Raw genomic sequence first — 26,261 nt, forward strand, 5'->3', positions numbered from 1 at the left:
ACTGTGCTTGTAAACACAATACACGTGCTTAATCCCATTGACAGTTGGTGGATCAACAGGGACTTGACACAAAAGGATTTTGACCCCAGTATCCTAGGTACTATATAGAAAGTCTTTTTATATATAGTACCTTGGATACTGGGGTCAAAATCCTTTTGTGTCAAGTCCCTGTGGGTGGATCACTTTGACAGGCATTTGACATCCCATTCATTGACAGTTGAGTGCACGTCATAAGACATTGTCATAAGTAATGTAGGCTCCTCTGATAAACGCCACCTGCTGTAACTACTAATATTAACGAGATGAGTTTTGAAGGATTTTGTAGTGCAGAATATTTGGTGGGACATCTGGCTCATAGGAACGGTTCTAGATTCGAATCTATGACATTCACTTATTTCGGGGCATAAAGGAACGAAATAGAAAAGAAACAATTTATAAGCACAATATTTTCCTTTTATTGAAAATGAGACTTCTTGTTCGACAATCTATCACAAACATATTTAATAAGTACGATAAAACAGCACCTTAAAATTATTATATAAGTACATACATTAAAACTTTACACAGTACACATGTATATGAGCCAAATTTCTATGCTATGCAGAAAGGCTAGCTTTTCTAACTATAGATTATAATTAAGTATTTACATTTTTAGGCAAATTTTGCAATACACTGTGCAATACAAACACTGTGCTCATTGCATCCATCTATGAATGATGTTAAAGGTTACCGCTTTAGTACATTAGTTGATTATTTGATCAAAATTTGAAATAAATCAAAAAGTCTTGATATTATCCTAAACAAATTTTAACTAACGGATTCAAATTTGTCCACATGAATATTTAATTTGATGAATGATTAATGTGTCGCATACACCATCAACAGTCAAATGACTAGATAAAGCTATAATGTGAAGTCATAATTCTTATATAATAATAGAATATTCAGGAATTGTTGCAAAACAATTTACCGGGATACAGAAAACTAATTTGTAGATTTTGTGCGAGTACAACAGGAAAATAATATTAGTGATAACAAAAATACATAAAGATCTTTACATTTTTATGTATTTTTGGTGATAACCATAGAGGTAACTGCATATAGTCTCAAATCATACTCTATTATAAACTCTTAAATATTTTGAAGTGGTAGATTGAATCAATCAATCTTTGCAACTTTGTCATGATTTAGATAATATATAAACAATTATTTCAAATTACGAACAACAGCATAGTCAAAATTGTTATTTGCTAACAAAATTTAACATTTTCAAGATTACCCCCTTAGAGCACAGCCCAGTAAACTAAGAAAAATGCATAAGACGTTCATTGCTATAGGATGTTATAAATAATCAGAATTGAAATTCAATTTTCAAAATAAGCTTTCACTTAAACAAAGAGTAAATAACAAGTATCTTTTACGGGTACTGAAATTGATAACCCATTGTCACAATGCTTTACATGCTTTACGAATTCAAATGATGTACATGCCTATAAAAAATATATAGATGGTCATTTAATCACATTATTCGCAACTCGTCCATAGATTATGATAATATCTTCATTATTGATACAGTTATCTAATATGGAAAAACCGTGCTTACATACAGTACAATGCTCACTAATGTTCAGACATATTCTGATCAGCCATATTTCAGTTAGTTCACAATGTATACCAAATGAAAGTACCGGTATGCAGTGGAAAACATACACATACACGTTTGAAAGAGGTAAAATTACCTATGTCAATTCAAACTAAGTTGCATAAGGAAGAATAAACATGTAAGTTTGATGTACAGCAGTAATCAAAGTCAATGCAAGCATACACAGTTACAAAGAATGATGGCACATAATTTAAAAAAATTTGTATTTATTCTCATAATAAAGTGATTGTATAATCTGCTGTAACAGCTTTTCTGAATCATCTCAGTAGATGTCATTGCTTTAAAATAAAAATAAATAACCTACAAACTCTTTTTTTTCGATGTATGATTGTCTTATCTAAATACACTATATTGTAATGACTTCATCAATTGTTGGGTAATAAAAAATGCAACTTGAGAACGAATCAAAAACTTCGAAGATTACGAAAAAGTTTTGTTTAACATTCTTCGTCAGTTTGAGGAGGTTTATCTGACTGAAATTTCGTCACCAACTGCTTGACTAATCCGCGCATATTAGCGAGCGTTTCGGCGTCGAGTTCTTGACTGTCACGATTCGTCCCCGGATCAGACATCATTCCCGGATCTTCGGACGCATCACTTGAGTGTCCGTCGTATCCACCGCAGTCGCTCATCGCACCACTCGTGAATCGGATTCCATAGTCTCTGTATTTCGCTCTGCTTAACCGAGGACTACCAGACAGCGTTGATTGGCTACTCTTTTCTAAAGACTTCAACCTTTCAGCTATCATCGATCCCCTTTCTCTGCGCAGCGTTCCCGATTTCTCACAAACGGGCAAAGGCGGCTTGGCCGTGTTTACCTTAGTTGTATAATTTCGTTGCTCGATCATTCTTACGGTGTCGCGTATCGTTATGCCCTGATACTTTCCCACTACCTGACCATTGCTACATCCGGCGTCGTGAGGACTGAAATCTGGGTCATCATCATGGCGACTCATTTCGTCGCCAGCATCTGAACCGCTAGAATTATGACATGCCAGATTCTGCAATCCTTTTATGTACTCTTCTCCAGTTTCCTTACACGAATCAACATCCGAATAAGAGTTGGATGATTCAGCATTTTTGCAAGACATTTCCGCTATTCTTTCACAGGTCAATTCAACGCAAGAAGCTAATGGGGAGTTATTAGCATACGATCTTTGCGGTCTAGGTGGCCGCTGACGTGTCAGTGATGTTGAACCCAGTTCAATTGGTTTGGACTTTTTCGAATCTTTATTCATCATCGAATTTATATGTTTTGTTAATGCATCTTTTGGTAGAACTTTGTCCTTTTTTATTCGACTGCTATAAGAGCGTGCTAATTGAAATACAAATTTTCGTTGTTGTTCGGAAGTTTCTTCTTCATTTGGTTCAACTATTGGTCCATCAGTATCTGTACAGTCAGATATACCAGCGACATTTGGCTCCTCAGCGCTGGTCAAACTATCGGAGTTGACCTTATCTAGTTCTTCAGTCGACTTATTATCAGAACGTTTGTGAAATTGACTAGGTGGATTTGATGACTTGCGAGAAATTTTAGTTTTAATGTTCGTGACCGCGTGTTTAAGAGTGCCCATTAAATTCTCGGTAGATGGCAAATGACTAGGACTGCTAACATCACTGGATGGAGTTGATACAGCACTCGATGTTGTTACGCAATCTGATTCACCCGGCTGAATGTCAACAGGAAATTTTGGAAGTAACGGCGGCGTATCCGGAGTGTTCGCTATATATTCTTCTAAATCGTTCCACAGTTCGCTTTTCGTTTTAGGCACTGATTTATTATCATTGTCATTCCTCCACGACAGACTAAACGGTGACGTTTTACTGAGTCTCAAACCGATGTGTGGTTTATGTATAGGACTAGACTGGGCACTGAGCACCATTCGGTCAGTAAGTTTAGCACTGGGAACCGGTAAATCTTCCGATAAACTTTCCGATCGCGAAGACGACAAAGATTCGCAAATGTGGTCGTCGGAGAAACTAGCATTAATGTTACCAACATCTAACCTGTCTTTAGAAGACGTTAACATATTATACAACACATCACGAGGAGAAGTTGGTGAATGAACTCCTAGTTGTTTTTTCGGATGATTTTCACCGTATTTTCCCGATAAAGATTCGCGACTATGATTCAACGAACCTCGTCCAAACAGTTCGGCTAATCCACTGAGCGAAGTAATCGAGTTTTTACGTCGCGGTTTCGCCGGTTTGCTTTCCTGTTCGCTCGAATCACGTTTACCGGAAAATGAATGTGAGCGATTAACACTTTGTTTTGTCGGGGATTTCAGGTCGCTGTTCGGTGACGATTTATTGTTTATTCGCATACTTCCTATTTTTAACCATGGTAGATCTTTTTCATCAAAACTAACCGATCGCCGACAACCGGGTTTAAACTTATCGTCATCTGTATCCAACGGATCAGTGTCCTCTGTGTCTGCACGCTTGCCTTTGCTCAAAATTTGCATCATATGTTCGCGATAAGCAGCACCAAACAACAGATTGTCGTAAATTCCGCAGGGATTCGTATTTTTCGGAAGAGTTAATGACTTGCATTCTTCCTCCAACAACGCGAAGCCATCCTCATCATTTTCATCGTCATCATCATCGATATCACTGTAAGAAATGTCTTTTGATTCGAACTGATCAACAGCATCACCATACTGACCATTAGTGCGAGTTTTATTATACGAAGGCAGTGAACTCGAACTACAATGCTCCCGTAATATTTCACGGGCTTCGCTCAGATCGATATAATCGCCGAGATTTTCTTCCGATTTCGCGCCGCTCTTTTTCGATCGCGCGAACTGAACGTTTAAATACAACGATTCGTCGTCGGAATCCGGCGGATTCACTAGTTCGCAATGGCCATCTTTATAAGCCAGCGTTACGTAGTCATCGTCGAAGCGCTGCTTCGATTGATTCGAATTCGATGAGTTTTCAGTATTATCATCGGAATCTAAGTCCATGCTCTCCGATGAACTGTGGTGTTGCTGATCGCGTTTCGGCATCGAGCGATGCTTCGTACGAGATTTTCGATCGGCGATTGATTTCGAGTCGACGCGATTCAGTTCTGTCGCGATTCGAAAACTCTCGCGTCTGGCGAATTGAGCCAAACGTCTTTTCAGAGTACTGTACATTCCATTTTCAGCTGTGTCTTCATTTTCAGCTCGTGCTGGAAGATTACAGGCTTCGTAGACGGTTTCATTATCCATTTCTTTCAAAGTTTCAATTTGGTCTTCGTTTTCCTCCTCTTCCTGATGTTTTTCCATGAGATTCGTGAGTTCACCGCCATAATCGACGCTACGACTTCGAGGGCGGGGCTGACGAACTTTCCTAGTACGGCCTGGAGTTCCATTGCTTAGTTCCTGCAATAATAAAATAAATTTATTTTAATCAGAAAATAAAAATTACGAATTCATACTTTAAACCCAACATAACTGCATGCAAACTGAAGAGGTTTTTTCCACGAAATTCGATTCATTTCAACCGGTGAAAAGGTTTTTCACATCATATTAAACTTATTCTTTCGTCAAAATGATCAAATGAAACGAGTACAACCGAGAACAATGTGGAATTGGTGAAAGCCAAGCAAGTGTACATGCACATACCCTAACAAATTCGCCATTAGAAAGTTTCACTTGGATATCTCCAGTGCTAAGTTTCCGACGTATTGGTGGTGACTGAAACAATGAGAATGATGTGACAGCATGCTTTACACATAATGGTACAAAAACAACTTTACTCGAACCACACAAAATGATGAAAACATATTCGAGGGGTTACAATTTACGGGGAACTACCCATCAAACTTAACAACAGTGACAAAATTTGTAGTAAATCATCGAGTGAAATATACTAAATCAGTTTCCACTCAGGACGAGGTAAATATGGAGAAAATATAAATGGCTCTCAGAGCCTATAAAGGAAAATGTGCATGTGCAAGCTGCTTTCAGACTTGCGAAGCGAAAAAATTAATTGATTGGAATAGAACGTTCCAATTACTAATGATTGTACTTCAGATGGTGGTTGTAGTAAAAACTGAATGTGGGTTAAGTAGATAAGTGTACTTGGAGAGAAAAATTATGTTAACTTGTTATTTTTCTTAATATGGCTGATAGAATTAATGAGTCACAATTAGAAAAATAACATTAAGTGTATTACTCGGACATGCTTTTAACAAAAATCAAGTTCGATGACTTTTAAAGTCAAAACTTAGATGTTGCTTTGAGAACGTGCATGAAATTCAATTAATGAACGGATATAAAATACCACCAAATTTGAGTTCTTATTTCAGTGCTTAATGCAGAAATTTAGAAGGCTGGATTACTAACGATTAAATGGTACCTTCAGCAAATATGAGCAAAAATAGAATGGCAACTGCAATTCATAAGATATACAAATTGAAAAAATCTCAAATATTCCAACTGCTTTCATTTTTATACAATCGAATCTCTCAGATAAAAGTTAACTACCGGTATAATATAATTGAATACTGTGCATATGGCTATAATATGATCGCGTTTCCCACAGTAAACATCAAGCACACTTCAAAATTACGATCTACAGGATGAATAAGCTACGTGATACTCTTATGAATGAGAATGAATTACAAGGTACAGGTTCACAGGTGCAAGCATATTGACGAAGGGGAAAAAAATACTTACAGCTTTTGGACTTGAAAAAACATCGGACTGAAAGGGAACAGGTATTGAAGATAAACAGAATGTATAAGATTTAAACGTATGATGATCAACTGATGCTTATCGTAAAAGACTTACCTTCCTGTTTAGCACCTTCTTCGTTCGTTGCGATCGTAAAATATGAAAATCTGGAAGCAAGGAGAAACAGAATTGAAAATTCTATAATGGAAAATGTGGGTGCAAATCCTTTATAAAAGCTTACCTGGAATGAATGTACCCGACTTTCTCCTGCCTTTGCGTTTGTCTAAATATTCAGGCGCGTTGTGTTGCCTGTGTTTAGATGGATCAATATTCTCCATGTTTCGGTTATCTAAAACGAACAAGCAACATTCATTTCAAAGAAGCTTAGCAATAAGATTATATTCTCCACAACGACTACTGGATGAAATGGAAATATTTTTTACGAACCTCCATCTATGTCACCCAACATCATGACTAACTTCTTTGCCTTGTCAGGTATGATTGCGTTGTAATTTTCAAGTATAAGACGTTTAATTTCTTGACACCAGCGACGTTTCTGGTCTAGCGTCTTAGCTTGTAGCGTATACTGGTTTTTAGGATTATTAAATGGAATGACATGGAAGCTCAAGGGTTCTTTTGGAATGCTTTCGATCAACATAAGATTTGAACACTGAAAAAAGAAGAAAGTGATACAATACTACTTTCAGTTTTAAAAGTGCCTAGCACTGCCCTTTTACTACTGCTGTAAATGGATAGACCAGATTATGAAAGCATCGGCCAAGAAACTACTATGATTCAAACCCATGAATCTTGGTGACATTAATGAAAATTGATGGCTCAAACCAATGCCTTTCACTCAGTACAAGTTGATGACACTTCTATCATGAATCCATTCTTTTTCAAGTGGCAGGTGGCAAAACATAGTGAAACCCACCATACATACGGTATGAATATTCAACGAGCCACAGATCGACGCGTGAAGTTTCATTAGAAAAATCTTGAAAACTAGCTAGCAAACAATACAGAACAAAGCACCAGCAAATTAATTACTTTCAACTGCAATGACTCATGTACCGCACAATTATCTGGGGGCGACATGTTTGGGTGCAAATAGAACATGTAGTAGTAGACAGCCAATAGCGATAAGAAAGTCAGTCAAACATCTTCACGTTCGAATCTATCTATACCCTGATTTACTGTAATGGAGAAAATTCTCTAAGTATAAAAAATCTCCGACAAGCATCAATACATACATTAAAAGTACGATGATTTAGGAGCAAAGTTTATTTACGGTTATGTGTTTTCATTTTTTTCCGGCGTACAAGTTTACAAGAGCGCTGAAGCGACGCATTCTATTTTAGGAACTTAGAGCGGAAGATATTGCTAAGTAGCTATTTATACATTTAGAGAGAGAGAGAGAGATCGGTGAAGATATCGAACAAACAGTTTTTTGAAGTCTCAAGTGAGAGAAAGAAGAATAGGAAATCATGTTCATTAATCATTAATTTCAGAGCCTTCTTTGACAAACATTTTTTTATTTTCACAACACTGAAGCGATATCAATAACTAGAGTTTTAAAACGGTCAGTACAGGTAGTAATGTTACAAAAACTGCCAAGATCGAGCAAATATATTCATGAATGTTTCGATAGCTCAGCACTTTATGACTGTTAATAGTCGATTATCAGTGTTAAAACTGTAAGAAAAGCTGCAAAACCCACATCGATGAAGTGTTCAGGTTTCTGAATGAAGATTTCATCAATCGCCAGGTGAGAAGATAACAGAACGTTATACTAGTCCATCAAATTTATCCACTCTTACAGAATCTTACTGATATATCTGAGAGGGAGTCAGCCTGAGTATTTTGAAACATCTACTACTAACTGCACTGGTGAAGGGGTGATGATTCATTATGCAACGTTACAGATAGTGCTTATGTCATGCACGCGCCATAAGTTAGAAAACTGATACGCTTTTTTTTAAGGGCCTGATCATCTGAAGTGTTTGATTTTTTTTTATTGAACAACTGTGCGGTGTTCAAACCTGAGGCAAGACTGATAGTTCAAAGGTATATGGTTCACCAGAGGGTTGGTGTGGTTATGTAATCTGTAAAAACAGCTGTGGCAGTTCAGTACTACAAATACAGTTTATCGGAAAAATAAATATTTCCAAGTTTCACATGTATGCAGCAGTTGAGTAGGTCAATGTAGTCCAAGTAGTGCATAAATTGTTTTTTTCTTGTAAAATGTTATATACAAGGATGTAAAAACTGAGAAATGGCTTCCTTATTGACTTTACTTGTTGGAGTTCATAACAGTTCTTTGAAAGGTTCTGTATCGCCTAATGCAAGGCCATGTTCAAAAGAAGAACTCAAGGGGTTCCGTAATATCTAATCATTCCAACGATCAACTTCTTCAGGGTAAAAAAACAAACAATAAATACACTTAAATCCCTTTCGATAAAAGATATTAAGGACGTTTCAAAAATACCTACCATAATGCAAGCCTTACAGCTCAACGATCCATCTTCTTTCCTTTTTGTGATAAGCAGAGTTTTCTCAAATAGAAACAGGTGGCGATAAGCTTTGGCTCCGTACATTCGGAATGTATCCTGTAACATGGGAACAATTAACCATGTTATCGATGATAGACCAAACAGTGACAGTGATACCTTCAAGGATATGCCTTAGCGAAATTGGCAATAACCGGAGCACTAAAAGAAATATCGCTTGCTTGGGTGGTGGTTAACATTTTTTCTTCGTAACAAGAGAGTGCAGTTTTTATCTATGGTCAAACAGCAGCTACTTTCGATCAGTGAAGCATGCTTTTTAGAGCACTTAAATGTATTCATAACTCTTAACTAATTACGGCACATATGCAGACAAGTAGACTTCATACTGCACCTAAACAAACGTTTTATAGAGGCGGCCCTGCTTTGCGATTAAACATACTGGTATTTCATATCGGTTTCATTCGAAGTGTGATCAATTACGGATTGAATAAACAAAATATTTGGCGTTAACTGATCGCTCGAAAAATTTACTACGGAAAATTTCCACTTGATGTATGAAGAACGAATGAATGAGTCAGGTAACAACAACACAGGGAATCATATCTGATAGAAATTATCAAGAAATGCTATCAACTAGAAAGGGTATGGCAGGTATGGGGTTTCTTTTGTTCGAGATTGCTGGTAAAGGATAAAATCCTTGGTTAACAGTTACCAAAAGGGTATCATAAATTTCAGATATTATCAAGGAACCTTATCGTCTAGATGGGGTATTTCTTGTTATTGGTGAATGAATGAATCTGTACCTCAGCTAATAGTTCCCCGTAGGTGGTTAAATCCTCTCCCTGCCATTGATAAAGAATACTTTGAATTTCTTGAATTCGCACGGCGTGCTCATGTTTACGTTTCATTTCATTTATATGCCGAGCCATGTTCGTCATGCCCGACAAAGCTTCGCTGATCGTTTCGTATCCGTCCATACTTTCATCTACATTGTTCAGCATATTCTAGAGAGCGAGAGAAAGAAAAAAAATTACAGACGAAAAACATCAGAGCGAATTCTTTTCAAACAATATCTCATCATGCCGTCGTGTTATTCGATATCTTTTTGATCCCGTATGGGAGGATAGAGTTAGCAGATAACATTGATCTTTGCGCGCATTCATTCATAAATATACATTAAGAATTTTTTTAATCTATTTTCGGCGACCATCCTATATTTCCAGCACGCCTCAATTTTATGTATTTTTATGTACGCAGTTATTGCTGTATGATGAATATAGATGGTGTGCATATCCTGCAGCTATTGAACGAAGAAACATCGATAAAAGTGCAATCAATGTTTGATATCATATAGCTTATATACGAATAATTGTCGAAGTAACTGCGGTAATGCGTAGGCAATATTTGGAATAACATTTGCAGTTCGTATAAAAGTCAATAGATTGTGTAACAAACGTCAACCCTTTAGACAATTATATGATAAACGATCAAATCTCGAAGAGACAAAATGACAAATTTATGTCGCGATAGAAAATCGATGGCGATATGAATCAAATAAGCGCGAAACGAGACAGGTCTTGAAAAAAATCGAGATGTGTATATCCTACGGTGGGTAGTTCAGTCTTAAAGCATACCTGCAGCAATAAATGGTATTTAAGAATACGCTGAACAGGTTTTAGGAGGTATGAGCCGAGTGGAAGAGCGTGGCTCAGAGCTATTTGTCGTTGTTTAAAAGCGTCACCGATCTCCGGCTGTCTCATGCAAGTCGTCAACATCGCCATAGACCTGGAAAAAACATAGATCAAGAATCAGTAAATTTACAAATATCTGAATTGTTGATCATCTGAATTCTGCAATCAGTATAAACAAATCAATGCTTTTTCCATAGATCAGTATAAAATGTGTGGTATATCATGTTGAATGTGTGGGGGGTGAATGATGGCGTGAAATCAAATACTTTGAACATTAATAGTATCGCCTCCACTGTATTAATCAATGAATGTACCACCAATGCGCATACATTTGTACACTTTAAAACCGGTCAATTGACTTCATTGATTTCTACAATCGATAAACAAGATCAGCAGCGGGCTGAAACATTCCTCTAACTCGTGTTTTTCCGTGTATTTACACCACACTGAGTTCGAGATGAATATTTCATCTAATTAAAAGCATAGCTGTTCTGGCTGATAATACATACATCGGATAATTCGTACAGTAGTCGGCGTAAATTGAGAAGCCATTTTGATGATCGACGAAACAATTAGCCACCTTGACCGGGTCAATTTCGCATAGCTCCAAATTCTCCAGAAATCCACTGCAAATAGAAACGAATATCAGAACCTAGTACTGTAGGGAATAAAAATCGAAGCGTTCATCGAGCAATTCAAATATCTTTTACCTGTTAAAGTTATGCAATTCTCTTATGTTTCCGAATAATTCCTGTAAGGTTTCGGCCGGGAACAGGTCGTTCCCAGACTCCGTGAAAAAATTCAAATATCCCTGAAAAATATGTAGACATCTGACTATCGGTATTCCTTTCTGCAGCAGTAAGTACTACAGTCTAGTTATCGGGTGCCTTCTATCGATCACAAAATTCGTTTAATTCTCCTCCACCGACTGCATCAGTTATTAAGAATAGAGAATAAAGGGAGGATATTTTGCTGTGCGCATTTTTCTGTTTGCACTAATGGTTGGAAGTCATTCCCGGATCTGCAACCGGACTGAAACTAAAAATCAATGATTATAAATTCAATTACTTCGATTATTTCTTGTAAATCTCTGACGTAGGTGCGTTCAGTGTCCAGCACTTCAGCGACCACTCGGTCCATGATACTCTGCGTTGATTCGGAGTTTTCGAGTTTCTGCGGCGAGACGAGTATCGAATCGGATTCGTCGAGTAGCGCCGCATCTTCATTTTGTCCTTCGAGTAAATCATCGTCGGATTGCATGTCCTCGAAAGATTCGCAATCTTTCCGTTCAAACGGAGGCGACAGTTGACATCTGGAACTGGGATCACCTGAAAATAATCATCACAGTTATTACGACACCCAGCTATTGATATTTGATGTAGGTTCCCTTCCATTAGATAAGTGTGTCATATTTACACGATAGTATTGCATTAATGCATATATTCCCTCCTATAAATTTTGACTTTGGCCTTATGTACATGATTCATGTGCAAAGTGTTCCATACATATTGTCCAGGTATAATAACTTTGATGGGATAGATCTCCAGGATGGTTTTAATCATAAGATAATGCAGCAAAGTGATAATAATGCTAAATGGGCATTTTCCCTATCAAATTCACACCTGAGTAATGAATGGTGGCCACCCTAACTAGAGACAGCCAACTGATTAGGTACAGATGGAATATATGTGGACTTTCCAGGGGGTGATGGTGACAATAAGGTTATGGGTACCTAACGTAGAAACCATATATCTGAGTAATAGCTGATGTTAGCTTGTTGGTGATATGATGATATTGCTTGGAGTGATTTACCACTTGGAGTAATCATTCAGATGATAACTCCAAGGTTGACGTTTAAGTGGAAAAAGGCACTAATGAATGATTAGGGAGTCCATACTCCTCTATATTCACCCATAATAGTAACAAGTTTGGTATAACCATGGACCCTTAGAGTCCACGGTATAACACATCTGATATGACAACCAGGCAACTTCTTTTTTCAGAAGCAGCTGGATGTGTGTTCTTTTACACTTTACAAGTGTTTCAAAAGAAAACAGAAACAGTTGAAAACAAACCCGCAGTAGTGTTTGTAAGTGGGTCAGCTCTAGTGCTGCGGTTACTCCGTTACAGCAGCGGATCCATTTTTTATTCTTCATAAAATTCTGGTAAACACTTCATCTCGAATAATGCTCCTCGATCAAATAACGTTACGTCGTCAAATCCCGGCCATGAATGCGGGAAAATTGATGGCCCACATTTCCAGGGCAGTATTGAATGAACTTGACTATGCAAAGGAAGTTTTTTTTATTTGATATTCCTAATTTTCCATATTGTCTGTCTGTATATAGACATAGACACACATACACACTTATCAGGAGAAATCAAAACAAAGAATTGACACTTGTCACATTTTGTATCGAAAAATAAATATCAACACGATTTAGTACTTGATATAGGAAATAAAGAATTCAGCTCTGCCAAATGGTTGTCAAGACCTCGAGATCTCGGATATTTGTGATTTTATGATGAGGTCTGTGATATATTACTGGAATAGTATTGATTGAATATCAAGTCTACTACAACATAATCAATATTGCATAAATGCATGAAGCTGATGAACGATAGATATATTTCCGGCAAAGGATGAACATTTTCAATGAGTTTCTTCTTCAGAAATATATTCATCATTCGTCGAGCATGGTTTCCCTCACTGTTCCCTTACTTGTTTGAATAAAAAATATCCCCCGACTATTCCCCCAATTTCCAGGTAAGTGACGCCACTGTGGTCCTTCATCGAGCATAGTTCGAAGATCGAGAGTAAACCGAAAAAGTGAACCTACCTGCCATTTTCTTGCATGACGATCGATTGAGCGACGATGTGGAAGAAGTCGACGAAGAAGTCGAACTGATACTCAGAGGACGCTTCGCCGTGCTAACTAACGCGACCGCTGGATCTGTGACCTTCACCGGTGACGGGACGCTGACTTTACTCGACAAAGATTCACCATTAGTCCGTGTCGTCGTCGTCGTTGTCGAGGACGACGGTTTTATCAGAGCCGAAGACGTCGAAGTTAACACACCCGTTTCACTCATATTCCGATTTTCGACCAAACATAAATCCGCATTATAATTCGCAGGCGCCCGAGACAGAAATGAGCTGTTATCCGGCGGCGGCGGCGGAGGAGGCGAGTTTTTTATTCCATGGTTGTGATTGTGTAATCCGTAGTCATCGTACAAAGTCAGCAGGGAAGGAGCCAAATCAACTGAGGAACCTGTAATTAGAGAAAAAGCTTTTGTTAACAATCTTCAGTCAATAACGATAAGATGTATTTTTTCCAACGATCCACCTGTCCAAATATGTCTCAACTGCGGCCATCATCGAGACTCATTGTTCTTATTTGAGACAGGCCAGTAGCTTCACTGTGATGCTTTATGTAAACTGGTGTTTAAATACAAATTCAATTGTCCACCAAGATATTCAAACACTGAGGCCGGGTGCACAGCCATTTTTCGATTTGCTGTACCCTGCCCCGATTAACGGCGAGCATCTTGTTAGAGAAACCGGGCAAATTACGGCGCAGAACATCGTACGCACTGCTTCCAATGAACCTACATATATCCTACTGATAAAGAAGAAAAAATTCTTCATCGATATTGATTTAGAATACCGAAAACAAAACCCCACGGTGTCGATCACAAAGAGCGATTGATGGAAAAAATACCTTGTTTCCATGCCAGCAAACAACTGCAACATGAGCATTCCATTTTTACACAACAGCCTACGATTACATTTGGGACAAATACAAGCCAATTTTTGCCCACGGACTTTGAGCCTTCACCGGTACTATAACGTGCTGGCTCAGAATCATCCCCAGGGGAGAATTCTAAAAGCATTTTATAGAATCGGGATGATAATCTTACCATTTCAAATATAGAGGATGAAATTCTAAACTCGTCGTTCGTAAAAGAACCGAACCAAATGTTAATCCAATAATTAGTGACGTGAACTCACAAATGTAATCACATAATGAGCTGTTCTCGGTGAAGAAAAATTTTCATCCGAATTTGACATCCGAGCATTTAATGCGCAACAGATGAAAAATGGTGCATCAGAGGCTCATGGTTTAGTATTGGTTGGCGATGACGCATAGCTTTAATGGACTCGGGGTGCTTTCAATGTAGTCTTTTAGTTATATTTGTTGAACGTGGTGAAGCTAACAGTTTGAACAACATATATGAACTGGTGTATGGTGACATTTGCCTCATGTCAAGTTAGAATTATAGCGTATGTTTTGGGAAATGAAAGCTGTGATGATAAGATAAACTGCAATGTGGCATTATAAAAACTAATGCCCTGTTCATGATAAATCTGGCAACAGAAACTATGGTAAATGTCAGGGGGTGCAGTGTTCTCCAAATGCTAGAATCTTAAACAGCTGCATTCATTATTAGGTGTATGACATCATGGCTGCTGAAGTAGCACGGATATTAATCCCCCAAAAAAATATAGAAAATTAAGCTTAATTTTGGTGTAATCTTCTTTTTCAAACATTAGCTCAATACATTTCAAAGCAATTATCAGCAATTATACAATATTGACACCCACTCTGTTAAGGGGCAGAAGATATTCTGTAATGGGTGGCTTATTTTCAGAGGGGTGGATGTGAAAATGAAAGGGCTAGCCATCACGTGGGTTCTATGGAAGTTGAGGGCCAAATGGAAAAATACTATTGGTTACATCTTTAAGCAACCTTTCAGACTACCAGAAGTAGTAAGAAGCAGTGCCATCAATACGATTAATCACAGCAATCAATTGTGTAAATTCGAACAGGATTCACTAATAACAATTACTAACCACAGACTTCTAGATGAAGAAGTCGGCACAAATGTAGATAAGACATTCGCATTCACAAATAAATCCTGACAAGTTACAGACATCTCAGACTATTTGCCCCAATAATTACAGGGACTAATGCACATATCGCCATGAAATATCATTATTAAAACAAAGAGAACAGTGTCTGAATATGAGACTCTCAATTTTGAAGTCCCCTGCTGGTTTATATTAAATGCCAATACTGCAATAGATGAAAGCAGATACTGTGATTAAACTAATTACTCATGTAACATTACACTGAACACGAGTAGGGGACCTACTCTAGTCGGAGGCATACGAGTTCTAAGCAGAATTCAGAAGACTAAACAAAAACAACTTTTAAAAAAAATAAAAAGTGAATCATCCGGCAGAACAGAGATAACGGGGACATTTTACATTTGAAATTATTATTACCCGCACTCCTGAAAATCACTACTGATGCATCACGAACACAAAGCCTCATAAATTTCCAGCCGAGAAATTAACATTCATTTATCTGTAGAATCACGGTTAATGACTGACGATGCGCTGACGGACTCCAGGCGAAATTACCTAAATCATTTGATAGACAAAAAATTCTGACGAACAACTATCAATTATCAAGCGAGCACGGACGAAGTTCAGCGGCACAGTTAATGTGACCAGGTCACGACAAGTTGAGTTAAAAGTTCTCGATATTTTGGCCACACACGATCACAGACCTGAGTTACCTACAGGGTACTTGCTCCACTATGATTCAATGGATTTTCAAATGGGATGAGAATCTCAACATACATCTACAAGATGTGTGAGGAAGCCAAGAACAAGTGATTCGTCACACCTGCAAATAACACTCATTCAGTGTATACATTTGCAATGCATTATAGGAACTTTCCCAGAAAATCGCCACCACTCTTTGAAAGAGAACATAAAGGTCGATTTAAGAAAAGAAAAAATACAAATTCTAGCAACCACGGTAAACGGCACCTGGATGGCGTCTAACGTTATTCTTACACAGTACTTTGTAACCACAAATTCATAATGGCTGCCATAATTCGAGCTACATACACGAAAACCCGAGGAAAATGTAATCTTTCAATACGATCTGGAGCCACAAATCTGAGACGATCGCATGCATTAATCAGAAATGCATTTACAAAATTAGCGAGACAAAGAAATATTCCGGTTTGAAGTAAGATTACCTTGAATGTATCTAATCCCGAGCCTAAAGCAGCTTCCATACGCACCATGCACTCCTCCTTACACTGTAGATGTGTGCAGCTGTACGCAGACAACTCAGAATCTGGCTGCTGCTGCTCACAGCGGGGATGAGAAAATCAATAGCAACGTTGCTGCTGCTAGTGCTATGTGTATTATACCTTTTTCCAAGCCCCGAAGCCCCAGACTCCATCTCATTACAAAATATAGAGCATTAACCCGTTCATAGCTGAATCACTCGAAAAGACGTGCCCCGAAAATGCAGCGTCATGACTCCCGGAATAAAAGGAGATGGAAATAAGGTCACAACGATAAATTCTAAAATAGGAAAGAATGAAAAAGTTTCAAAACACGCGATCGCGATATTTTATGAGATTTTAGTTACCGGAAAGAGATAACAATATAAACATACTATTTCGCTGTCAAATGAAGTTATAGTTGCGATATATAATATTGATAAATTGGGCATTATGCAACGGTTGGCGAAAATTACCCATTTTTGATAATAGACCGGGGTAATGCATAAAACCATTATCATAAAATTACATAGAGGATACAGACCGAGTGACAGACCATGTTAAAAAAAATGAAACGACTGTATATACTCAGTGCAACCAATAGGCAAAAAAGACTGAAAGGGCTACGAGAAATTACCGTAGTTTATCAATGTTACCATGGAAATACTGTCAAATATCACTACAGTTTAAGGTAATAAGAGTCAAGAGCCTCCAGCGGCAAGTTTCATTAATATCTTAACTCTAGGCCCAGTTCCAGTGTTACAGACACGATCAGCCTTTATCCCTAGACTATCCCTACATATCAGGGTATCGTAAAGATGGTTTTTACGCCAAAATTATAGATTTTCTTTTCACAGATATACATTAATCAGGCAAAAAGAAATTTTCTCATCAATCAACACCATTTCTAATTGCTCAACAACGTCTCGTTAACCTAAAACAACAGACGATTTTTATAGAAAGAAAGAATGTTAATGAAAAAAACAAATCAAGTCTCATGAGAAAGCTCAAAGAGAATTTCGTAATTTGTATGCGAATGTATACATTGAAAGGCAAATTAACGAAGAATCAAAAAAGCATAAATATTCCTGTGTTAGTTTAAGAATGTTATTGAGTATCAAGATGAACGTAGACAATCTCCGAAATATAAAACTAATTTTGTGAAAACACATAGGAGCTAACTGAAGTTCACTAAGTACTTGGTGATATCTTTTTGATTAAAAGTCCTAGGTTTTTAGGGCAAGACTGATGGAGAAAAAATCCAGATACACTTATCACAACATGTGCAGAGTTTTGTCAGAAAAAAAGTTGATGTGCCAATCATGCATTTAGATTTCGAACAAAAACCCTGCATCTAAAAAAAGCAACGCACGGAAGGTCAGAAAAGAAAAATTGAGGTCGTTACCTCAATCTTAGAGAAGTTCAACTGCTTTTGTGACAGGATGCGAAGCCAGACAGCAAGGCAGAATGTTGTAAGTGTTTGAAAGGGCAATCTTTCACCATGGTGATATACTAAACACCGAAACCATGAACCCAAAAACTGAGGTCCTAGTTTCTAAGAACTCTTGAAGTTATGAGATGAAATCCATCATTATATCTTTTTCGAAGATGTAGTTGGCTCCACAATAAGGACATTTCATAGCTCTGCTGATGGACTGAGTTTATACAGGAATCAGAAGCCCAATTCCAGAATGCAAGAGCTGGAACGCTTTTAGCTAAAGGTGTTCAGACAAGTGACAGATGGCCTATCTCAGAAACTATTCTATCAAGGGACACCGCTTCTTACTAAATGCTAAACGCGCGGTGCTGAAACTAATTGCCCGTTACAAAAAGTTAATAATTGACTGCTGTGAGTAGAATCGATCATACCAACGTATTACGTAAACGTAATCCAGCGCAAACTACAAAAATACCATTAATCTTTTAAGTAGGTATTTACTAAAATAAGTATACAGCATGAATAAAAAAAGTGGATTAACCGCATAAAATGATGAATACCATACATATCATATTGTCATACACCTAATGTATCTATACATGAAAACAATAGGAATAAAACTGCCAAAGTTAAAAATCATTTCAAAATATTTCGACTTTTCACTGACCAAAATCTTATTGCATGAAACAAAAAGAATTTTTGAAACCAATTATTGTATTGTATTTCGTTTGCTATCATCGGTTTATGGAATAAAAGAAATTCATACCAAAGAATTCCTCCCATCGTAAGGCTCCAGGAACGAATGCGTTATCCTCAGGCGAATTATCCATCTTCATATTTCATATATGTACATCACGATTTAGCAAAAAGTTTCATTTCTTAAAACAATCGTGCGAAAATAAACACGACGATACCGCAGCGTTTATCCATGGGTGAACGTTAGTTGTCGAAGAGTTTGCGCGAAGTTATGAGATCCGCGCGGTGAGTGAAACTGACTCTCCTGTATAGTCGAGCAATTATTAGATCGAGTAAAAATAAATCCCACTTCGTATCACTTCAAAGTGTTTTATGCAACAAAGCCGAGGATATTACTGCCTATTTTCAGGTCATATACGAGCGACTATCAAAGTGCCAATCAAGGTTAAACATCCCTCCCACTTAATAGCCCTGCAACAGCGTCTATTTCCTGATTTGGCAGTAACCTTATCCCGACTAATCCAACTTCCTGACGAACATATCGTGCCGGACAGAGCTCTCGAGGAGGAGGCATGATCCGATGAGGATGGTCTTTACCGCTTCCGTAAGACCGCAAATAAATGATTCAGATCGTAACGCGAAATACCGATGCTTATATTGTGACAATCCGGGCTAACACTGACTGACCTACCTACACTGTCAGCAGCAGTACTGTGCACACATTTCTCTGTCAGTGGGGCAAAGCCTGCAGTGAATGACATCACTAATATTTATAGCCATCTGACAATTCGTCCGATGATGTCAACGAATAATGATCTCAGATACTATTGTTTTGATAATCCAGCGACGACTCCAATCTTCAACTGAATGACACAATTTTGAATCTCCACAGTCCACGGTGAAAATGAATCACACAACAAACAAACTTTCCAGAGGTAGATAGATCCCTCTGACTGCAGCACCTCTGAATAGAACAGCTGGTGAACGCTGAAATTATGTTACTTTCATATCCCCAGAGAGAAGAGAGATTGAGGTGGTTGTAATATACTGGTTTCTATCCTCAGCGTTACAGACCACTTCGAATTTCTCTCAAGTAAAAACTCTGGCGTAGATACACTTGAAGAGCTCAATTAAAGGTGGTACAACATCAACGTGTGATGAACTGAGCGAGCATTGAATCGCAAGAAAAAGCGTTCCTGACAACAAGTATATGATATAAGAATAATTGCCATCATTATTCTACATAACATCCAATGATATTTTTTCTTCGCCTTTGCACCGAGGAAGTAAATAAATAACGCACAGATAGCAGATCAACGCGAGAACAATAGTGTATCGAGCTAAGTTGATATACAGATGAGCCCGATGTAGGTACTTCGTCTGGATTGGAAGATGATAAAACATTATCGGAAAAATGTACGCAAAGGATAAAGCCTATTGGCCAAAACAACGAGCATGCACTAAGAATATATTGACCAAATTGTCTTGATATACATGGATACCATGAACTGACCAATTTGAATAGAAATCAGGACAACCGTATTTACGAATTTTGAGATTATAAACAATGTAGCAATGATGATTTTATCATCTGCTGCTGAGTCTGAGTTCTGAATTTCCTTTGTTACGAATTCTGGAATTTCACGATCTCAGAGATATGACAATAGTGCGGCGCATAATGGGACTCTTCAACTGCATACATGCGATATTCCAAATCGATATTCTCAAACTCACACACATGTGCACATAAAACTCCCGGTACTGACAATCCTGACAATGAGATCAAGTGATTGTTATGCTTATGAGCTGTGAGTTCATACTCGCAATAATGTTTAGATTCTTTGAGTTGTTTTGTACGTAACGCGAACACATCTGCATATAGTAAAAACATCGATATTTTTTACAAATTCATTACGTGTAGACGCAGCACTTGTTCTACACGTAACAACGTTTTGTTCGATCAATTGTCTATGAATATCTCACATAATCTCGAATAATGTAAATACTGCCATGAAAGTTTCAGCCACAATTGATCAAGGGATAAAACATTTTCAGCATCACCACCGCTCCTCGAAAAAATTATACTTTACAATCCATTTATAAAAGTGATTGGTTTCAAAACACATAGTGAAGCATGAAGTTAAAGACCAAAGCAATTGAGTGACTTCTTTTGACCAACTTCTTTATTGGGCCTACAATTCATTGGTTTCATTGACATCCTAAATATCGAGATCCTGGTAGGCGGGTCAGAAAATAACTTTTCGTAATTACCTTTTGTTCATGAATATACACTGACACTGATAATCCTGAGAAAATGAAGTTTTAGTAAGACAGTTTCGACATCAAGTAGTTAGCTATAGCCTACTACTGACTGACCACAACAAACATCACTCAATCTGTTACCTATAGTCCATCTGTTCATATGATGTTCTATCCCTGACCACTTCAATATTTCACAAAGCTATCATTGTGCCCGGGAACATTTGTGGACTTTGCTTGACCTGCACCTACCTTTTCCAAATGAACAAAACCTCTTCAGATGGATTTATGGTAACATTTAAGGCGCATTTAAGTTTGGGAGATTCATCTCTTTTGTGTTCAAAATCACAGAAGCAAGCAGACTAAAGGCACAAATAAAACCTCAGACACCTTTGACTTGTAAATAGGAAGCCTTGACCCAAAGTAAAAATGGTAATGTCTGTCTAGAGGTGAAAACCAATTACGTATGATTAGGTACTACTTACACCTAAACTCTTTAGGAAGAGAACAATTACATGAAGTGAAAAATGTAGAATTCTACAATTCTCAACAATAGGAGCACCATTATATGCCTTATACCCCTTAAACAAGGTCTCAACTCTTTCCAAATGTATCTGCTGGCATTTTCTGAACACTATATCTATAAGAAATACCCTGTGTAAACTGCATAACCCATGAATGGGCCTCAAAGGGCAAAGGCAGCTCTGATGAGAACCAGGCCACAATTTCACAAACTATTCTTAGCTCAAAAATCTTCGTAGGAAAATAAACAATGGAAATGCATTTCATAAAAAACTGTCATTTGCGAAAAGTACTTCCTTGTTTAGTTAGGAAATATTGTAAAGATCAAATAGCCCTTTATAATCCTAGTTATAAACCACATCAATGCCTAATTCAAATAAACTACAAATCCAAACTTCTTCCAATGCAAATATTGAGCATTGAGTACATTGGATGAATCAGCTGACCAATTATACAATGTATTCCGATACTTCCTCGAATGAATTCTGATTTCCCTGAAAAATGAATACCGCAATACCAACATGACCTTACATTGATTGTTACATGTAGAAACAAGAGACTAACTAAATAAATATCTCAATACATTTATGAAGCCTTTTTAGCAGATAACAATTACTATTCTCATTCAATCAACTTCTCTTGAACTTTTTGGCGATATAAAGATCATTCTATATCGTCATCGTCCCTGTAAATGGAGAGCAACAATTCTAATTTCAGGTTATCCATGGACTCTTAGAATCCATGGTTCATCTTACTGAAATATGTAGGCCTTTTACAGCGGGTGAAACTGTCATTGGGTTAAATTCATGCAGCATTGTTAAAAACCCATCAAAAACCTATCAACAAACCAGCCACAAAAACCACACCATATTTTCTTTTTGCTGCACTTCACGCATTTAAAAACCTCAAGTTTGGTTTAAGTTTATGAAGGATTGGTTTTGGTGTAAATATAAAAGGGTTCGTGAGTCATAAGTTGAAGAGAGATCGAGTGAGTGAAGGTAAAGCCTACTCATCACTGTTTTCGACTTTACATGTGCTAAACTGCTTTTACGACTTGTTAAATCCACATTGAAACCAGACATATGATCAATATCTGAAACCGTAAATGATTTATGAAAACATCCATCTTGATTGCGAACGCCATACTCTCAAATAAGTGATTTTGAATAGTTGAATTCTCAGAAACTAGCCGACCGTAAAAGTAATCCATTAGTTAGAGAAAGTACCTGTACTTTTGACTCGAATCTGAACTGGTGAAAATCAGCTAATTACGTCTAGAACATATACATACTCACAGAGAACGCTACTGCAGAACTGTTAGTAGGAACTTATTTTAGGGTTTCCATTACTATCACAACCAAACCGCAGGTAAAACTAGAAGTGTTTTGTTAAAAAAAAGCTAATTTCTATGTGTAGAACATGACTAATACACGTGTTTTACTAAATGCAAAAACTACACTAAGTCATTTCTATAAACCGCACTAGAAATTAGGAGATGATTTAATATTCCTCCCTTACAAACTACTGGGATATTTTTGCCAAAATTATGTGATTTAGGTGCTTCTTTTTTGTACCATTAGTAATTGACAATAAGATGTGAATTTTCTAGAAATGATGGCTACAAGCTGATCAGAAAATTGGGATTCCTATTTTCCATCGTCAAATTAGTAATCAACTCAAGGCACAGCAACTTAGTGCGGAGTTTAGACACCATGTGGCGATACATTCTAGAGATGAACAATTGCTATATGATGCAAAGAGGTCTCTTAGGTTGCGCCTTGCGGTCAAAATAGAAAAACAGTCAAAACATAAACATATATCGATGTCAAAGAAACAGATATTACATAATAGGAGCCTTGATAAGCAGACATATTTTTCAAACTAATTTACTCGGAAACTAGAACAATATTTACTTATACGCTGTCAATATTTTGATAATGAACACGCTGTGATTCTGGATTCAAGCCATAAAAATTACGAATATTCATTTTACAACATATAGATAACATAGCTTTGAGATAAAATTAGACACAAATAATGGAAAACCTCTCAAGAAAGAGAGATTTGTTAAAAGATATAAATGAAAACTTGAATAGTAATATGATGCAGGCTTACAGTTTCTTAACTAAAGTCCAAACAAATACGCGGTAGAATGTCTCAAAGTCCTTTTCAAATAACTTCGAACTGAGCTCAGTCATAAAAATAAAAAAGACCGGATTTAAGAACAAAACATCGACTTAATTGAACATCTAAAATCTTTAAAAAAACATGCAAACCATGAATATAATCAGAAAAAAAAAACGTTTCAAATCTTACCCTCAATATATCCTTCGTTTAAAGAGTACGAGAAAGACTTAGATTATGACTTAGGGATATAAACAGTTATGCACTTGGTGTAGTCCGATTGCTCCGAATCATCAAACGTGGTTAACGGCGCTGAAGTCCGTGTTCTTGTGGATGTTATATCATAGGCACTATTATAACAGCTGGACCTTTTTACCAACGCTATACATACACGCAGTATACTCCTGCCGATCTTATGTAAAAATGTTTACCCCGCGACTTGTTAAACTTCAAGAAAGTTTTCAAATTCATCGTTCACTTGCTTCGAGGAATTCAAAACTTCAGTCCGAACTATACAGGCTTATTAACCGTTCAATGCAAATCAATTGCGCATGTGAACTGTACTTGGATTTATAAAAGGCGACGTTGAACATCAATTATGATTTAAATTTATGACATAAAGACACATCAAAGAGGGAAATTTTAGTCTTCAATAACTCGATTTCGCTAGATTTTATCTAAAGGCACTAACCTTTGTCATTATTTATTTGACGTCTTTGTTCGGAGGGTTTTACACCATTTCTCCTTGATTTTCCATCCATAAGTTTCGACCAGGCCTACGAAGAAAGAAAAGCGATTTCTCGATATAAATCAGCAACAAATCAGCACCGGAATGAAAACTAACGTATAGGGGAAGCATTGTAACGCGCGACAGTTATGAATTTATGCAAATATGATTGATTAACAAATAAAAGGGTACAGGTTTAAGGCAACAGGTTGACGCCGGGCAACCGACGATGATGGACGTCACAAAGGCAAAAAAGTCACATCACATCGCGAGGAGGACTATTGAGGATCGCATGTCAGATGAATAGTTTTGTGACGTGATGGTGTCAACGACACGAGTAACGTAGCGTAGAACAAGCCAATAAAAACAAGAGCTCTCATCACAAGCTGAGACCAACATTGTTGAGAAACAATTGTCGAGAAACAAGATACTCATATTTTTAAAAGATAGTAACAGTCCTACCTTTTTCGCTTTAAAAATTAGCGACATGAAACCTTTTGTCGGTTTTTTCGTCTCAATACTTTCACAAGATACAATATGATGATTAGGGATATTGTCATTTTCGTCGCGCATCCTTGATGGCTCATCTTCACGAAGAGATATCATGTTCAAGACGGTCTCCTCTTAATATTCAGAGAGATGTAATAGCATAAATCCTGCCATATAGCCGTATTCTAACTGAATGCATGGCATGTTATGAATTATAAAATAAATCAATTACATTCAGGACCGTTCTAGGGATAGACAGCGAAAACATCTGTTGTGCTGCTTTTCGTTTTTCACCACGCGTACAATTTGCGAAATATGATTAAAAAATTTTTTTCATGGCGGTATTTTTCAACTTATACATTGATAATTTCATTCCAATTTTTCAATATTTCAAATTTACGCAGGTATACTTAGATTACAGAAATACGTAGGCAATATTTGAATTCATAATTTTAGATAAAACCCACCCACACAACACATATATTAATTTTTGACAGGGATTTTCAAACTAAACCATTAACTGAGTTCGCCTCTAACTAAAATCGGCTGATGTAAATTCTGCCACATGTACAAAACGAATGAGTCATCGTTTTGACAACAACACAACGCACATGCGCGACTAAAAATAATGATAAATCGATAGAGACCTTGATTAAAACCGTCCCATTAATCTCAATACGCGCCAGATGACATCGAGCTAGCAGCGCGAATTAGAATTCGGAACATTGAGGAATAGAGAACTAATCTCGTAATCAAATCGATTATACATGTAACGTATTCATTACCTTAGTAAGACTACTGCGCAATCGACTGCCCTTTTCAAATCGTAAACTGGGCATGCTTTTTGATTTGAAAACACCCTTCAAATTAGATCCATTCTCGGCCATTGCGTCGATGGATTTTACGTATGTGGTTAAGTAGCTCTAGTCAAACTTTGACATGTCCTTGAATCTCTATATTGTTGTGGCCGTCATCGTAATAAGATGCATGGTTCCATGTATCAGTCTCAGGCAGATCAATATTTATCATATAATCCAAGGCACAGTAGAAGAAGTAAACTAAGTATTTGTATTGTTATCCGGCTACATCGTCGAATTCCCCTGGTAACACGTGTTAGCTAATTTGCACTGATAATAATCGGCAGAAAATTTCGAACTATCACATCTCCAATAACAATCCTCATCGTTCGCTTGCTACACAATTCAAAACAGTATCACAACATTCTCAAATTGCAGTCCACACTAAATAGAAATAGTTCGAGTACAAACATATAGTTAGGAATGCAAGTTCATCAACGACGCTACCAATCAATACGCAGATAAATGAGTACAATTAGTTCCATAAATATTTAAAGTTTCCAGCTTCAGTTGATATTCATGATTCAGTATATC

General features: G+C 37.2%; 1 protein-coding gene across 4 annotated transcripts; it reads right to left on the reverse strand.

Moving 5' to 3' along the window:
* Positions 1-444: 444 nt before the first annotated feature.
* LOC141910927 (uncharacterized) lies at positions 445-24,421 on the reverse strand. 4 transcript variants are annotated; one of them, XM_074801824.1, is made up of 14 exons: positions 24,346-24,421; positions 13,366-13,797; positions 11,594-11,853; positions 11,236-11,336; positions 11,035-11,151; positions 10,469-10,619; positions 9,638-9,838; positions 8,817-8,933; positions 6,772-6,994; positions 6,566-6,673; positions 6,442-6,491; positions 6,328-6,354; positions 5,272-5,343; positions 445-5,028 (listed from the first exon to the last, which is right to left on the reverse strand). In XM_074801824.1, the coding sequence occupies exons 1-14, from the start codon at positions 24,413-24,415 to the stop codon at positions 2,101-2,103; spliced, it is 4,857 nt and encodes a 1,618-aa protein (XP_074657925.1). In that variant the 5' UTR covers positions 24,416-24,421; the 3' UTR covers positions 445-2,100. The 4 variants fall into 4 exon arrangements, with proteins under 4 accessions (XP_074657925.1, XP_074657936.1, XP_074657941.1 ...); XM_074801835.1 differs by lacking the exon at positions 24,346-24,421 and adding an exon at positions 18,820-18,855; XM_074801840.1 differs by lacking the exon at positions 24,346-24,421 and adding an exon at positions 16,583-16,623.
* Between the last annotated feature and the right edge of the window lie 1,840 nt (positions 24,422-26,261).

The sequence above is a fragment of the Tubulanus polymorphus genome, chromosome 1 (genome assembly GCF_964204645.1).
Source record: "Tubulanus polymorphus chromosome 1, tnTubPoly1.2, whole genome shotgun sequence".
Classification (NCBI taxonomy): Eukaryota; Metazoa; Nemertea; class Palaeonemertea; order Tubulaniformes; family Tubulanidae; genus Tubulanus; species Tubulanus polymorphus.

Coding starts and splice junctions, on each gene's coding strand:
- LOC141910927 (XM_074801824.1), bottom strand. CDS start 24,415: ATGGATGGAAAATCAAGGAGAAATGGTGTAAAACCCTCCGAACAAAGA. Junction 11,337..11,593: donor ATTTACAAGAAATAATCGAA/GTAATTGAATTT, acceptor CATATTTTTCAG/GGATATTTGAATTTTTTCAC. Junction 9,839..10,468: donor AATACCATTTATTGCTGCAG/GTATGCTTTAAG, acceptor CTCGCTCTCTAG/AATATGCTGAACAATGTAGA.